We start from the raw sequence: 16,615 nt of genomic DNA on the forward strand, positions 1-16,615 counted from the left end.
GGAGGAATGCTGTGGCCTTGACCACATCCCTGTCTGGCCTCTGATGGGGCTGACCTAGGAATTGGGGCACCAGGGCTGCAGCCTCTCTGGGATCTCATGCCCGATGCCTCCCGCCTTGAGTGGCAGAGGCGTCCTTGGAAAGAGAGCCAGCCAGGATGCGGAGACTGGGCCAGGCCGGTATCCTCCTCTGATGGAGACTGTCAGCCGTGTGCCCCGGTAAATGGGTCATCATAGAGAGCATTAGGGGAGTGCCTTTGAATAGCTGGTGGGGTGTGGTTAGGATGGTGGTGTTCTTGGTGACAGGAGGGCTTCTCCCAGTGTGATGGATAACTGCCTAGAGGGGAGCTTGGCTGCTGCTGAGTCTCCCCCTACCCCACAGGGGCCCAGGCTTGCTGGCATGGGGAGGTGCCGGCTGGCTCCTTTTGTGCTGGATTCCATAGCTGGTGTGGGCCTCCTGACCAGATTGGGGATCTGTGGGGGGGTCCATCCAGCAGCCTGGCAGTGGGAGGCTTGGATGTCTCATGTCCCCCACCCTTATTCCTCCCCGACTGGGCTCCTGTCTGGAGAGAGCTCTGATCGCGGTCAGTCTAAGGGCAAGAGGAAACTGGGGACATCATGTGGTCCAAGGACAGGGGACTGGCATCCCCGGAGTAAAGTGTGTGACAAGCTTCGGCCCTCACTGCCCATGGGTCGGGGAGCCTTTTGGGATGCTGGACCACTGGATCCCCAGAGCATCTTGCTTCCTGTCCAGAGCTGGGCCCACAGCTGGTGCTCAGAAGAAGTAGGTGGGTGTGAACAGCCAGGCAGGGAGGCCCGTCAGAGTGAGCGTCTCCCTCCCATCACCCTGGTCCCAGGTCTGGCAAGGGCCCCGCTGTTCTTGGCTCTCAGTAAATGAGGAACAGAAAAAGAAGCCTCCAGCTGGTGGGTGTGAGAGAGTGGGGGTTACTAGCCCGTGAAGATGGTAAAGAAAAGATAAAGCTTCTCCAAGGACTCAGCGGCTGGGTCTGGGTGTGTGGAGCAAGCCCGTCTCAGGGTTACAACGGTTTCTGTTGCCTTCTGGAATCTAGGTAGCAGCGGCCAGGGTTCTAGAGAGACTGGGGACAGCCGCTCGCTGGCTCCCAAGACAGGCCCTGGGAACACCGGACGCAGCCCCAGAGCCCCACAGAGCCACGTGGAGCACAGAACCCAGAAGCCTCATGTGAGCGGGGCTGGTAGGCTGGGGGTTTAAGTGAATTTGATGTAGAATGAATAAAGTAGTAAGGAGGAAATGAATGCCAGCCGTCAGGTCCAGCCTGCTGCCACATCGTCCCCCAGCACACGGTGGCATCGTGCTCCCTGGAGGGGGAAGGGCATTTAAGGCAAGAAAAGTCCACTTCGGAGTGCTGGTACTCAGACCCAAGCTGGTCCGGAGCTGGGAGTAAGGTTGTGGGACCACCTTTCTGAGCACTTGTTGTTGTTGTTGTTGTTCTCTGGGGCCGACAGGCACTTGAGGGAGACTGTAGGAAAGCGCTGGGAGTCTGTTTAGGTGACTTTTGGAATAGGGGGCTGGTGGGGATTGAATGCCTCATGGCTATTGACATTGACTGTGAGAACCGACACCTGCTGAGGACCTACTGGGTGCAAGTGTAGAAGAGGGGTTATGGCGTGGGCTGCAGAAAGCCGGGCTCTCTACATCTGATGGTATGTGGCTTTGGGCAGGATGATTGACCCTGGGGTGACTCCTTCCCACAGAGGGACCACCGGCAACCTACTCCAGTGGTTGCTGTAAAGACGAAACGGTCCCTGGAAAGTACGGGCTGACTGAAAGACTACTCTGCTTCTTCTCTCCTTGAACCCTTCCGTAAGAGGGGCCCCCGTGTACCTACCCTCTGTAGGGCATGGGCTGCTGTGGGGGGAGCCCCGAGCTCCCTGCTGCCCCCAGGCCCTCTGCCCTGGCTTTCTCGCCAAGGGAGTGTGAGGGCTCCCCGGGGTAAGGCAGAGCTAGGGGCCTGCTTTATATTTATTGATGTGGAAAGTTCTACCTGAAACAGTTTGGAAATGTGGCCTGAACAAGTCATCGGCCAAAGATTCTCATCTGATGTCGTGACTTCGTGTGACAATAAGAAGGACGAGCCCTCGGGGCGCTCACAAACGCAACCTGGGCCAGTCCGGGGAGCCGTCGGACCCATTTCCTGTCTTCAGACACCTCGCAGGCTGTGGTGCCGGCTCTGGTGCCGGCTCTGGTGAGCTGCTTGCCCAGGCCTGGCTCTTCCCCCCGACCTGTGTTCCGGGCAGGGAGTGCCAGAGGTGGGCGGTGGGGGGGGGCGGTGTGCTGCCGCAGGCCTGGCCCCCTGCGTGGGCTGAGTCAGTACTCACGCTGGATGTCGATGGTGACCGAAGTCTCCTTCCCTCCCGGGATGGCTTTGTTGGTGGCTCGGCATACGATGGTCTGCCCGTTCTCCACGTCACCCGGGGACATGAAGAGGGTACTCACGATGCTCTCACGCTTGCCATCTCGCAGCAGGGTCTGAGGGAGCAGGGAGAGAAGCCCCCAGGTCACTCGGCTGCGGTGGCCTGGGCAGGTAGGGGAAGACGTGACCCAGCCTCAGCGGAGAAGCAGCCGCCCTCGGCCCCAGACAGCCAAGGGTGCAAGTGTCTGCAGACAGCTGAGGGGTTCCTGACGGCTCCCTGGCCTGGCCACGCCCTGGGTTGCCGAGGGACAAAGGAACTATTCCACCATGTGGGAAAAGCCTGGACTTGTAGAGTCCAAAGGAAATCCGCCTGCAGGTGTCCTCTGGTGTCTGGGGGGGGCCTCTGGGTCTGCAGGCAGCACGTGCAGCCGGTAGTGGGGGAGGTGCTGTCCCCCCTCCCCCCAGGCCGTGATGTCATTTGTACGAAGGGCTGCAGCTTGGGGCATGGGGGTAAGGGCAGGGCTGGGTGGGGGATGCACGTAGAATCAAGGCACACTGACCATTTCATTCCTTTATCTATGTAAACCCTTCCAACCTTTCCAATCATTTCACTTCCTGACCTCATTAGAACCCCAACCAATTGGAGGTGGGACAGATGCCATTGCTGGCCTGGTGACAGAGGAAAAAATAGACAAGACCAGGAGGGACTGCAGAACTCTACCAAACTGACACTTCAAGTAGGGGGTGAGATAAGTAAGAGGGTCCTATACTGGGCTGAAGAGTGCCCCCCCCCAAATTCATGTCATCTTGGAGAGTCACAACATCATCTGGTTTGGAAATAGGGTCTTCAGAGATCAGCTAAGTAATTCGTAATTAGTTAAGGATCTCCAGACAAGATCATCCTGGATGGGGTGCGGGAGGGCAAATCCAATGACTGGTGTCCTTCGAAGGAGAGGGGAGGACACAGGAAGGAACGAGGAAGAAGGTCGTGGGAAGACAGGCAGAGACGGGAGTGATGTGGCCACAAGCCAAGGGACTCCAGGAGCCAGGAGAAGGGGAGGTGACAAGGGAAGACTCTCCCTGGAGGGAGCACAACCCGCCGACACCCTGATTTCAGACTCTCTGGCCTCCACGAGGCAGGACAATACATTTCGGTTGCTCTAGGCACCGGTTGCGGGACGTGGTGAGGGCGGCTCTAGGAAACAAAGGCAAGTCTGAAAGCTTTTGGTTTCCCGCCTTCCATTTCCAGTGGGGGCCGTGAGGCCGTGCTGTGCTCCTTTCCAGCTACCTCCCTGGCGGCTTGGGGACCCAGCAAGGTAGGTGCTGAGGAGCTGTGTTGGGCAACAGTCAGTACTCAGTTCAGTACTCCGAGACCTTTGATCCTGGGAAGCTTCTTAACTCCCTCCAGAGAAGGGTGGCGGACGCGGTCTCATTCCACCTGCTCGGAGCCAGAGGATAGATGAATAGCTTTTACTTCCTCAAAACCTCCCTTAAGATAGTACCGGTACTGTTCTCACCAGACCCTGAAAGGAAGGGAGCACTGGCTCTGTTGAATAGAAAAGAAAACTTAGTTCAAAGTGAGTCAGAAACTTGCTGGGCAGGGCTGGGATTTGAGGACGTTGACCCCTGAGGCCGTGACCCTCCCCTCACTGCTCCCTGTGAGCCAGACGGTGGTTAGTAAGATTTTCACTTAAAGGGGGGAACGGTGAGAGGGATTCAGCAGACTTTTAAGTTCACTGAGCTACTTAGCAGTGCTAAGAAGGAGACAGCCAGCCAAAATGGAGTCACTTGCGTTAAGGGCCCTCCATCAGCAAACCAAGACCCAATGCCTAGCTAGCCTCCTGCAGTTTCTGACCCCAGTGCCCCCTGGATGTGACATTTAACCAGCCAACCTGGAAACTCCTGGTTGGCAGGGGAGGTCATCCTCCTGTTCTCCCTAAGGGGGACCCTGCCTGAAAGGAGGCATTCTTTGCCCATCATTTCCTTTTCTCCTCCCCATCTCTGCCTTTAAAAACCTTCCATTTTTGTGCACTTCCTTGGAACTCCTTTCTACTTCCTGGATGAGATGCAGCCTGATTCATGAATCATTTAATAAAGCCAATTAGATCTTCAACTTTACTTAGTCAAATTTTTTGTTACTTAACAGCAGCAGTTATGTTAGCTGCTGAAACCTGCTCTTGGGGTCCTCAGCTCTGTGTGGTCCTTGTCAGCAAAGCTGGTGGCCTCCAGCACTCGGAGCACATGCCCTGAGCCTCTGTCTAGAACAAGCGCATCCTGCTTTAGATAAAGCCATATTATTCTGAGATGCCAGAGAGATCCACGGAGCAAGGCAGGGGTCTGGACTATTTCTGTCACACGTTCTAGAATCACCTGGGCCTGGGCGGGCTCCCGTGGCACATTCCTTCCCCAGGAAGTGGGGTGGCAGCGGGGTTCCTGGAGCGGGGCCATCAGTGGGCTGAGGGTCTCCAGTTCAGCCTCAGGGCTAGGAGCTAAACTGGAGGCCAGCAGAACAGGGCTAGTGGGTGGGGATGGGGGCCACGGGGCTGGCGGGTGGTTGAGCCTCAAGCCAAGCCCTATCACAGTACTGGTTCACGTGTCTATAAATAGCCAAGCACTAAGAAGAACAATTTCCTGGATGGAAATAAGACCTGGGGTAGGGTGGAGGGAGGGAGGAGGTGGGGAAGGCCTGTATGGCTCTTCCCCATCCCCCTTTCTTTACTTTTACACTGTGCTAACAAGAACATTTACATTAAGTTTGACTCTGCCGGGCACCTCTCCCATTGATCTGCTCCCGGCCTGGTGGGAGGGAGGCGGGCTGCCCGGGTGCTGGTGGGAGGGGAGCAGGGAGGCCCAGGCTCCTAATTAGGCCCTCTGACTGCTTCCCTTCCTCCCCCCACCCAGGGTGCTCCTGAGCCTCCGAATGATGATTAATGACATATTTACTGTGTCCGGGCATGTGCTTTTCTGGGAAATAAAAATTCTGGTTCAAGTTGTTTGTTCCACCTAATTAGAGAAAAGGGAGATGTGTTCATTAAGCAAGGGGAGAGCAAGGGGAAGGCAGGGCCTCAGCAGCTGGCTTCCCCTGGGAAGCTGAGCATCTCACCCTGGGCCCCAGCTCCCAGGGATCGGACCCCAGGCTCACCCGCAGGTGTAAAGCTGCCCCCTCCCCCACCCCTGATCTGGTGGCCTGTCTGCTCTGCAGCGGCCAGCGCTTGGCCTCCGTCTGTCTTCTCAACCTACTTTCCCTTCCTTCGGCAGTCCCTCCTTATCCTCGCTCCTTTTCTTTCTCTTTTTTCTTTTCCTTCATTCCCCTCTCACAAATCTCCCCTATCTCCCTTTCCTCACATACAAATGAAGCCTTTGCACTTTGGGGCCTTGAAGCCACAGGCCAGGCCAGGGGGAACATTCTATCATTTGTAGGTTCCTGTCCCAGCCCGCTTTCCACTTTCCCTCCTCTCCCAGCTCCACCCGGTCCATGGTCCATCTTCCCTTCCCGGAACTGGGCTCCTGGGACACACCTCGAGCCCCAGCCTCCCACCTCCTGCTCCAGAAACCTTCATTAGCATGCAAATCAGCTCGGGGAGGGTAAGTGGATTATTAATGGCAAGTCACTTTGTCTCTGAGGCCACCGCCTCCAAGGCCTGAGGCAGCCCTTCCTCCAGCTTGGTGGAGGAATGTGGGGCCAAATGCTGGCCTTAGAGTCCCCAGCCCAGTTCATGTGACCCAGATGGCAGCTCCTCGGGCTTTACCAGGGCCCAGCCCACCAGGGTCTGGAGATGCGGATCAGAGGCATGTGCCTGGGAGTGAGTGTGGGAGCAGCAGACTTCGTGGGTGGGCTTTCCACCCCTCCGCTTATGTGTGTGTGTCCCATCCACGAGCAGCTTCTGAACTTTCCAGACTAACCCTGTGGCTGTGTGAGGCATCTCTAAACCCTGTGTGCCCCGTGCAGCTTCTTGTGTCCCTAGTCCCCAGGCGCCATCCCCGAGGGCAGGCACCAGGCATTCAACAATAGGCCCAGAGCGGCGGGCGGGGAGGGGGGTGGTGCAGGGGGTGGGGGGGTGGCAGGGCTGGGGGCACAGCGTGCATCCTGCGTGCGCTGGTCCAGTGTGGGCAGCAGAGGCCGCTTGGCTCTTCCCAAGGCCCCCTGGGCCTCAGGGGGCAGTGGAGAGCCCAGAGGCTCCACGGAGAGGCGGGCAGCCTGGAGATGGCTGTGTGGGAAACACAGGTGACCGGGGTGGAGCGGGGCATGCTGTGCGGAGGTTGAAGGGAATGAGGGGGTGTGGGTGAGTGGGGGTGGGTGCCCCAACCCTGGTGCTAATTCTGGGAAGCCAATTGATATGCAAACAGCCTGGAAAGCCCTGGAGTGAGGCCTGATTGCCTGGCAACAAGGCCTCCCTCTTCTCCCTCCTTCACTCACCTCCCTCACCTGCTGTGTCCTTTTTTAAAAAAAAATTTTTTTTTTAAATCTCTTTGCTTCCCCTTTTTATAGCTGCCTGGGGGATCCGTTAGGGGCTCTTGTCCTGTGGCTCCAATGAGGGCTGTAAGGGAAGGTGGAGAACCACAATGCCATTGGCTGCAGACCCTGTATCCCTGGGGCCCCCAGTCCTGTGCCCTGGGTGAGGACGGATGCCCTTCACAAAGAAGGTGAAGAGGCCGGGGGCTGCCGTGCTGGGTGGAGACTCTGGGCCCCTAAGAGAAGCAGATGGGGGTGCTGCTGGGGTGACTGATTAGAGGGAATACAGAGTGAGAGGGGCCCCTGGAGGGAGCTGGGCCCCAGTGAGGGCCTTAAGAGGGATTGTTCCAGAGTTCCTCTTAGCGCAGGGCCCTAATGAGGCTCCATGTCCTGGTGGTGGGTGAGTGGAGGGCCCCTTGAGTAGGCAGCAGCCTGAAACTGTAGGCCTGGAGAGCAAGGGGCTTCGACGTAGATATATACAGGACTGGCATGGGGTGGGGGGGCCGGGCGTTGTGGCAGGCAGGCCATCCTACGACTACGCAACTTTCCTACCTGCTCCCCCATCCCCATAATCAGGGTCAGGGCCTCATCTGCCGCCCATCAGCTGTTGGGGAAGTAGCAGACAGAGCAGGAAGCTGGCTCGCCAGGAAGATTTCTCTCTGGGCTCAGGCCATTCTTGCTTCCCCCCTCTTCCTTAACCTGTCCTGTCTCTCCTGGTCTGTGTAGCCGCTGGCTTTCCAGATGAATACCACGTGATCGCCATTCTGGTGTCTAGCCCAGGGAAGGCGGCTGGGCGTCCAGGAAGGGGGTACTTGGAGAGAGGCCTTGCCACCAGCTCCCAGGCTTCTGCAGCTAGACACCCGCCAGGAGTCCCAGGCACCCCCCCAGGCACTCTGGCCACCAAGGTGTTGGTGGCGGCGTGTTCAAGGAGAGGCGCCACAGCCTGGGCTGGGGGCAGGGGTTGGGGGGCAGAGGGTGTTTCCTTTTCCTGATTCTCCTCCCAGGGCAAGGGGCCTGGCCATCCTCAGTGATGCTGTCCTCCGTCCTGCTGGCTCACCTTTCCCCTGCTGGCCACATGCTGGACGGCAGAAAGAAGGTTCCTTGATACCAGGGCTGGTGGATGACCCCTGGGGAGGCAGATCTGGGATGGAGGTCTGAGAAGTGGGTCTAACGTAACTGGCCAGCGCTCTGACTCCCCACCAGGTGCTTTCTCTACATCATTCGTCTTAAGTCTCATAGCAGCTCTATGGGCGTCTGTGGCTAACAGCACCCTGTTTTGCAGCTGGGGAAACTGAAGCAGAGAGACTAAGTTACCATAATATGTGATGGAGCCCTACAGTCTTACGGACATTCCCATCTAGGAAAGGGGAGATCAAGGTGTGCCCTGCAGCCTGAGAGGATCAAGTGAGGGCCAGGCAGAGAGCCCTCCAGCAAGGCACTCTTCTCGTTCCAGCCTTCCAGCCATCCTTTGCGGCAGGCACTGTTCTTGCTCCCACTATACAGATGAGAACACTGAGGCACCGCAAGGTTAGGTAGCTAGCTTGCTACCATGGCAGAGCTGGAAGGGGGTGGAGCCTGGTTTCAAAGTGAGGCTGCCCAGCTCCAGGGCCTTGGGCTTAACCAGCACTGGGTGACAAATGCTGAGGGCTTCTGACCTCGGGGCCAGCAGGGCTACCCCAGGCAATGTGTTCTGGGGTCCCTGGGCATGGCTTGACAGTTTGCACATTTGAGTGATCTCTTAACACCCTCTCTCTGTTTCTCTCTGTTTCAGCGGCTCACACCTCGGGGGCTGCTGTGCCTTTGGGTCATCAGAAGTGCCTCTGTGACTGGTGCTTGCAGTACTGGGAGAAGAAGGGGGAAGCAGAGGATGGTGGCCCCTAGAGCTGGTTCCACGTGAGCACTGCTAGGTGAGTCGTAGGTTTATTGTTTGTCAGAGCTGGCAGGGACCTGCTCTGGACGGAATTGTGTGCCCCCCAAATTCACATGGTAAAGCCCAGACCCCCAGTGTGACTATATATAGATATATGACCTTTAAGGAGGTAATTAAGGTTAAATGAGGTCATAAGGGTGCTTAAGGGTCCTTGTAAGTAGAGGAGGAGACACCAGAGATCTGTCTCTCTGCACACACAGAAGAAAGGCCACATGGGGACAGAGAGAGAAGGTGCCTCTGCCAGGAAGAGAGAGCTCACCAGCAACCCTCCTTTCTGGCACCTTGATCTTGGCTTTCCAGCTTCTGGAGCTGGGAGAGATAGATGTCTGTTGTTTAAGCCATGGGTCTGTAGTATTTTGTTATGGAAGCCCAAGCCCTACTTCTACAGAGTGTCTGATCCAACCCCTTTATTTTACCGGAGAGGAAATTGAGGCTCAAGGAATGACTTTCCTGAAATTCACAGACCAGGGTCTGGAACCCCGGCCCCTGGCTGCCCGGTGCTGTCCTGCTGGTCATCGGTCTGCAGGAGTGTGAACTGGGCTGGGACGGGGGTGCAGAGGGCGAGCGTGGCCTCTTGCTCTGGCCTGCTGTAGCACCCTTCCAGGCTCTCCCAGGGCCCTTCACCACATGGGTGATGCAGTGCACTGGGGCAAGGTGACCCCCGGACGGGCGCAGCAGGGTGACTCTGACCTTTCTCTTCCCCACATAGGGTGTGTCCTCTGCAGGACAGAAACTTTGGCAGGGGCCGCAGGCTGACCCAGCTTCAGGAAGGGACTGGACAGATGCCCAGATGGGAAGGAATACCCCTTGCCTTCCTTTTCATCCTTGTCTGGATGATTTATTCCCTCGGCCATAACAAGGGCGGCTCCAGCCCAGGACAGGAGTGAGAGATTTACTTCTCAACCAGCAGCTTCCCCCTGGGTGGACTTGTGCGGGAGGGAAGGCATTTGTCCTGGGTTCTGGCACCAGGATCTGGGTGGGGGCCCAGAGCGGGGTGGGGCTTTGTCAGCAGCCCTGGGGCTGACTCCTTGGCGGGGAGTCAGGTTTGGAGAGGAAAGACATACCCTCGGAGAAGCGTCATTTTGGCCTCAGAGCCCCAACTGGTGATGAAAGCCTTGCTTATTTTTTCAAGACCCAGGAAAAGGAGCTTGGTGGTGGGGTGGGAGTGGGGAAACGGGTCATGTATCTCCCCACTTTCTGAAGCCAAGGAGAGCCACAGGAAGAGGCGAGCTGGGGTTCTGGAGGCCCAGACCTCCAGTTTCAGAGCCTGGGCGTGCTGGTTGGCCCTGGAGGCGGACACAACCTCGCAGCAGCTGTCCCTCTGTCTAAGGCTGTACTGAGAAAACACAGGAAGGAACGCAGCCCTGGGTGCCACGAGACTGTGGTTGGGGCCACTCACCAACTGAGAAGGGCAGTCACTTCTCTTTCAGGCCTTGCTTTTCTATCTGTAGATCAAGGGAGCTGGACCAGCCATCCTCCACCGTCCTGTTCATCTTTAAAGGCTCTATGATATATAAACGCGGTCTGGGATTCTGTTTACAATTTCCTTGAGTGGAGTTTGGTTGGGGGAGGCTTTAACCTGTACCTGGGATTTTATTTTTATTCAGGTAGGAAAAAGCCAGCAGATCAGGGGATGAGTGCCAGATTGAAGGTCATTTGTTACAGCCCCCAAGAGGAGGGGGAGCCCTGCTCCACATAGGGTCACGGGGATGCCTCAGGGTTGGTCCGGAGGCAGGGGGAGCAAGGGGAAAATGTGGTGCCCGCCTTTGTTGCGGTTCTTGAGGGAAGGAATGGACAAAGGTTTTGGGATTGGGTGGTTTGAATCATTTCCAGAAGCTCTGGGCTGTAGGACTGATCTCCAGTTATCCAGGCCCTAGGGATTCAGAGTTGGAGGAGGCCAGCACCTCGGACTCCCAGCTGGTTAAAAGGAGGTGGCGAGGGTCTGGATGCTGGGCTATTTGCATATCAAAGGCGTGTGCCCTGCGCTGCGTTTCCGTCTCTAGGAAATTAGCTATGCCTGGGAGTGGCAGTCCCTCCTCATCAGGAAGGCTTTGGGATGTCAAAGCATCATAAAATGTAGAAAATAAAGACCCAAGTATACAGGGGCCAGTTCAGGGCATTTCCGGCTCATGGTACCTTGTGTGAATTACAGAAAGACACCCCTGCAGGTAGGTACAGCAGGTGCAAGGCATCGTGAGGGATTATGGGCTGGATTTCCTCAGTCGGGCATCTTGGACAGGCAAGAACCTAAACAGCCTTACCTCGTAGCCCTGGAAAGTTGGCCAGATTTAGCAAATAAAAATACAGCACACTCAGTTAAATCTGAATTTCAGATATACAGTGAGTAACTTTTTTAGTCCAAGTATGGCATATAATTATGCCCCATGCAATATTTTGGTATATACTTATACTGAAATTCAAATTTAACTGGGTGTCCTGTATTTTATCTAGCAACCCTAGGCCCTGGCCACTTCTGTCCCTGAGCCTCCTCCTCCGACCTTATTCTATTCTTAGGGTCTTGACCGAGCCCAGCAATTACCCCAGGAAAGAAGAGAGGAAGACAGAGTTACACAGTCAGGAGACAGAAAAGGTCAGATAAATAGAAACAGAGGATGAGAGGGAAAAATTGACATAGAGCGAGAGAGAAAAAGACAACGAGAGGTAAGGAAGAATGGGAGACAAAAAGCACACACACACTGCAAGAGGGGCAGAGTTGGGGAAAGGGGGCTCTCCCGCCCCTCCCCTCCCCCCGCGGCCCCCCCCGCGGCCCCGCCCCTCCCGTTGCCCCCAGGCCTCACCTTGGAGTAGGTGGCCCCATTGATGACCTCTCCTTTCCGCAACCAGATGATGGAGGCTGCAGGCTTGGCGTTGTCTGCGTGGCAGGTGAGGTTGAGGGGGTCCCCCGCCCGCAGGCTGATCACAGGCCCCCCCAGGATGACCGGGTCATCAGGTGGCACTGCAGGGGTGGAGGGGGGAGAGAGGAGTAGAGAGGTCAGACTGAGGGCCCTGCTCGCCTCCAGCAGGGCTGGCAGGCTGGGCTGGGTGGATTTTATGGAGCTGATGACAAACAATAATTATCATACTTTAATAAAATGTATAATCCCCTTGTATTATAACAATAATAGCAACAGCAGCAATAATCCCTGACATATGCACGGCATGTTTATTTGCAGCCGATGTTCATGCCATCATCTCATCCGCCACTCGCGATGAGCCGTGAGGGGACAGGGCCGGCATCATTAGCTCCGTTTCACAGATCAGATTGGGAGGCAAAGCTCCGCTGCCCAGATAATATCTGTACTTTCTTTCTTTTTAACTTCTCTCTCTCTTTTTTTAAAACAAATCACATCTGTCGTCTGATTTAATCCTTACAACAGTCTTGCAAGGTAAACATTATTATTATCCCAATGACATAGATCTGGAAATTGAGGCTCCGCGGGATTAAGTGACTAGCTCAAGGTTGCTGGGGAACGGGGCCCCAGGCCAGGGCCTCTGACACCTGCAGCTCCCCTCCACTCCTTGCCCTTGCAGGTGTCAGGGGACAGGGGGCAGGCAACCTTGTAAGACTGAGATGGTGTTTCAGAGGGCTATGCAACCCTCGCACCTCCTTAGTGCTTGATTCTTCCAGAATGGCTTCAACTGTCTCATCCCAGAGTCAGGGTGAATCTCTGGTCCCCACTTCTCCTGCATTTCACAGTGGGGTGATCGGAGACTCGTGGCTCCCGAGAGATGGGGGTGCTGCCGTAGGGAAGATGTCCATGGCAGCGTCTGCATCTCCCACCTGGCCCACCACAGGGCCCAGTTGCTGGCTGACACTCCATAATGTTTGCCAAGACCACTGGAGTCACCCCTTTGATCCCCTGGATGGCCCTGGGATGGGGGATGGGCACTTATGATGACAGGTGACCATCACTTGGAGGAGAGGCCCAGAGAAGTTTAATGACTGGCCTAAGGTCACAGAGCCTCTTCTCATGTTCGTGCTTAGGGACACATGGAGGGTCTCAGGTTTCTGTGGTTCCCTGCCTCTCCTCCCTGGACCAACAGACAAACCACAGAAGGGGAAGGGCTCTCTGGAGAACCCCTGGGAGGTCCTTAGGCTTCTCCTCCACCTTCCTCACCCCACCCCTAGGGAAGGGCTGAGCCAGTCAGTTCTGGAGGGCTGAGGAGAGCTGAGCTGCATGTTTGCTGAGCGAATGGATGGAGGGGAAATCGGGTGCTGACGGATGGGGGTCTTAGCAGAAAAGGCCTTCTTTGCCCAGTTGCCGGAGAAAGTCCTTGCCTCCATCCAGGCCCTGTGCAAGCTTCTGCCCTGTGGGATCCGGGAAGATGGACTCAGCAGGGTCAAACAGCTTTGCCGGCCCGGTCCTGACCCAGGGACCCGAGCCCACAACCTGCCTGGCCTCCCTCCCCTTCCCAGGGCCTGCCCTCATCTGCCACTCTCCTAGGGCACCCAGGAGACTCCAGGAGGCTCTGGGGCCAGGTAAACAGCAAAGCAGCCCCTTCAGCTTGTGGCTGTGCCCCCTTCCTTCCTGGCCCGGAGGAGGCCCAGTTCAGAACTATAGCCCAGTGAGTGCCAACTTCCATGTTTCTGTTTTCTGAGGAAAAAGAAACCCTTGGGGTTTCCAAGATGCTATCAGCCCCAGAACTCCACTGGAGATCCTGGCCCAGAGAGCCTCATCCAACCCTGCCCAGCCTCCCCAGGGGGCTCTGGGCTCAGGCAGATGCTGGTTGTGGGCTGGACAATGAGGATCACACCCCCTACCCCGCCCACCCCAAACTCCCTCATTAGTGCCGGAGGCCTCTTTGGTGCTGGTGTGGCCAGAGAGCAAGAGGGAGGCTAATGAGGGCTTTCCACAATGGGGGTGTGTGTGTGTGTGACAGTTGTTGATGAGGGGAATTTTAGCTCTGTGCAATGCTGGGCCCCTTCCAGGAGGGAGGGCCGGGGCTGGGGCTCCTGCCCCCCTTTTTTCTGTGGGGGCAGCTTTCTCTCCAGTAGGTGTCCGGGATGGAGGCGCTCCAGGCTGAGCTGGAGAGCAAGAGACATTGGAAAGAACCATTTCAAGTGCCAAGAATAGAAAAAACACTGGACCACCCCGTGTCTCTGGGACTCTCCAGGGAAGAGCCAGAAGGTGTGGTCCTGTAGAAAGTACCCTAAATCAGGAGGGGTGAACTGGGGCACGGGGTCCCACCTTCTGGTTTTGTTTCACCAGATACAAAAGATGAAAGGACAACAGGAGATCTGGACAGTTCCTTCTGGCGCCGACATGTCTTGGGTCTGAGACAGTGGTTTCCAACCTTGGTTGCATATTACAATACTCTGGGGGAGATTTAAAAAAAAATCCCATTGGCAGGCCGCACCCCACGAACTAAATTCCAATCTCTGGCGGTGGAACCCCAAGCTTCGGGAGGGTTCCAGTGTGAGAGCAGGTTGGAGAACCAGCTGTCCCCAGGCCTTTGCTCAGGTGCCTATCCCACTCTGATCGCAGCATAGAGCCCGAGGAGGTCTTTCTAAAAACCAGATACAGCGAGGGGCTAAGCTTCCTTCTTGCCGTTGGAGTCCTGTGTTTTGGAATATTGGATTAGAGGGAGCGCAGGGGAGGGGAGAGGGGAGTGGGACGCCCGCTTCATGAGTACCCGGGCGCGCACACACGCTCACACACACGAACATCCCTCCTCAGAATGGGTCCTGATTATATCTTCCTAAATCAGTGGTTATCATGCGGTTATTCATGTAGCTATGCATTATTGATTGGCCTTTGCCTCGCTGCACACCAGATGGGGTAGGAGGGGGTGCGGATGGGGCCGGGGTGCGTGGGGTGGGAGTGGGTGAGGAGGGAGGAGTTTGGGGGCCAGGAGGCTGAATAGAAATCAACAGTCGCTCTTGGCAGCTGTAGCGCGGACGGAACGGGCGACTCATTACCTCTCCATTCAGACTGGCCCGGAGCTGGGGCTGCTGGGTGTGGGGCAGCGGAGTGGGGGGGGAGGCCAAGCCGCGGGGCCTGGAGATGCATTATTCATACGTCGCCCTCACAGGATTGGTTATTATCCTGAACCACTATAGAGTTTGGTCTCCTAATTTTTAATCACAGGGAAGGTGGAAGCGTTAGCCTTTTGTGATTAATCCGGAGATAAAAATAGTTGACTGTTTTGGTGTTGTGCTCATTGTCAGTCAAGAAGAAATGCATTAACTGTTGGGTGACTGAGGCCCGAGGAAGCCCGGAAGGCACCCGGGGCAGAGCTGAGCCCCAGAGCTGGACAGAGAGCCCGGGGAGGCCACAGCTCGGGCTCAGACAGGGGCCGGCTCCATGGGCACCGCTGGCCAAAGGGACGCATCACTCAAATGACTGTCCCATGATCAAAGGGGCGCTTGGTCCTGGCTATGCCGGGCGCCCATCTCTCCTTGCGTGGGAAGGGGCCCTTGAGGACTTTTCTCTGAGCTCTGCTGCCCGGGGCGAGGGGACTTGAGCAGCGAGGTGAGGTAGGGAGACCAAGTCAGGTGGCGCATTGACGGAGGAGGAAGCTGAGGCCAGAGAGCACAGCGTCATCCAAAGTTACCTTCGAGGGAGGGCAGAGAAGGATGGGGATGGACTCGGGAAGCACGTCCTGGTTCCACCGGAAAGGTAAAGCTTTCATCTGTTTTCTGTACTAAGGTTCCTTACGCCCTCTTAGGAAATAAAGGATTCTGCAGGGAGAAGCGGAGGAAGGCCCACTCAGCCCCACAGCTGTCTCTAAGAAGGGGTCCCGTGATCAGAAGGCCTCGAGCTTCTGGACCAGAGCGTATGCTGGGGTGACCATCTGACTGTCCTTCCCACAGGACGCTGGCTGGGCAGAGGGCAGAGTGGAGCTGGGAGTTTGAGGATTTCTGCCCTGTTCTGGAATTGCTCCCTGGAAGCCTACCCAGTGACCGTACGGTGTCAAGCTCATTTGACTCATGGTCTTGTTTTACTTGGTTGGCCAACCTTGCCAGAACAGGCTGGGAAAATTTGCTTGGTGCCAGGCCAAGGGCAGCACTGAGGGGGCTCCCCCCAAAATCCAGTGGGTCACCTAGGTGGGCCCCTGGCCAGCTTCCTCAGGGGCTTTGTTGGCCCAGAGGGTTGGTTTCCACAGACGGCTGATGGGGCACATCAGCCCACAAAGGCCAGCAGCAGGGACATGGACGGTCTTGCTGGAGAAGAGCGGGAGGTCAGCCAGGCCACCTTCCTGCCCCCACAGCACGGCAGAGCACCTCACTGACCCTGAGCTCTTTGGAGGGAACTCCTGGGTCTCCCTCTCACACACACAACATTCTCCGGAAGTGGTGTATTAGAAACCCCAATGCCGCTGTGGCCTGGCTCTGTGTCGACCCTGCCAGCGGCTCACACTCTATCTAGAACATAGTTCGGACTCCTCCCTGTTGCCTGCATTTTCAGCCCTGGGCCGTCCCTGAAACTGACTTCCTTCTACCCCCCTCACCCACCATGCCCTGCCCACCACCCTTCTGTTTGCCAAACACGCCAAGCTCACCCCCGGCCCAGGACTGGCCCTGGCTCTCCTCCGCCTGGAATCTCTATTTATATCCTTGTCCTGCCGGCTGCTTCCCGTCAAGGAGGGTGTCTCTGAAATGTCACATCCTCAGCGAGGCCCAGACACCCTGTGGAAGAGCCCCCCACCATTCTTCTCTGCGAGCCTCCCCCCACCCACACACACCCGCCGCCTTTATTTTCTTTATGCCCAGGTTCATCTATTGTTTGTCTCCCCTAATGACAAAGAAGGCTTCTTGACAGCAGAGAAAGACCTTGTCTGTCTTGGTTGTTGCCGTATTTGCGTGTCTGGATCAGTGCCTGGCCTGTAGTAGCTCATGCA

At 56.5% G+C, this 16,615-nt stretch overlaps 1 protein-coding gene across 5 annotated transcripts in view; it reads right to left on the reverse strand.

The window, feature by feature from the left end:
* The window catches only part of KIRREL3 (kirre like nephrin family adhesion molecule 3), a 532,532-nt gene that overhangs the window by 29,200 nt on the left and 486,717 nt on the right, over window positions 1–16,615 (reverse strand). For all 5 annotated transcript variants that reach the window (XM_032868882.1, XM_032868885.1, XM_032868883.1 and 2 more), the window contains exons 6-7: window positions 11,572–11,729; window positions 2,356–2,506 (exon numbers count right to left, since the gene is read on the reverse strand). In XM_032868882.1, the coding sequence (XP_032724773.1) occupies window positions 2,356–2,506; window positions 11,572–11,729 (309 nt within the window). The remainder of the gene's footprint in view (window positions 1–2,355; window positions 2,507–11,571; window positions 11,730–16,615) is intronic.

This window comes from Lontra canadensis, unplaced genomic scaffold, assembly GCF_010015895.1.
Source record: "Lontra canadensis isolate GAN:19392208 unplaced genomic scaffold, GSC_riverotter_1.0 scaffold36, whole genome shotgun sequence".
Taxonomy (NCBI): domain Eukaryota; kingdom Metazoa; phylum Chordata; class Mammalia; order Carnivora; family Mustelidae; genus Lontra; species Lontra canadensis.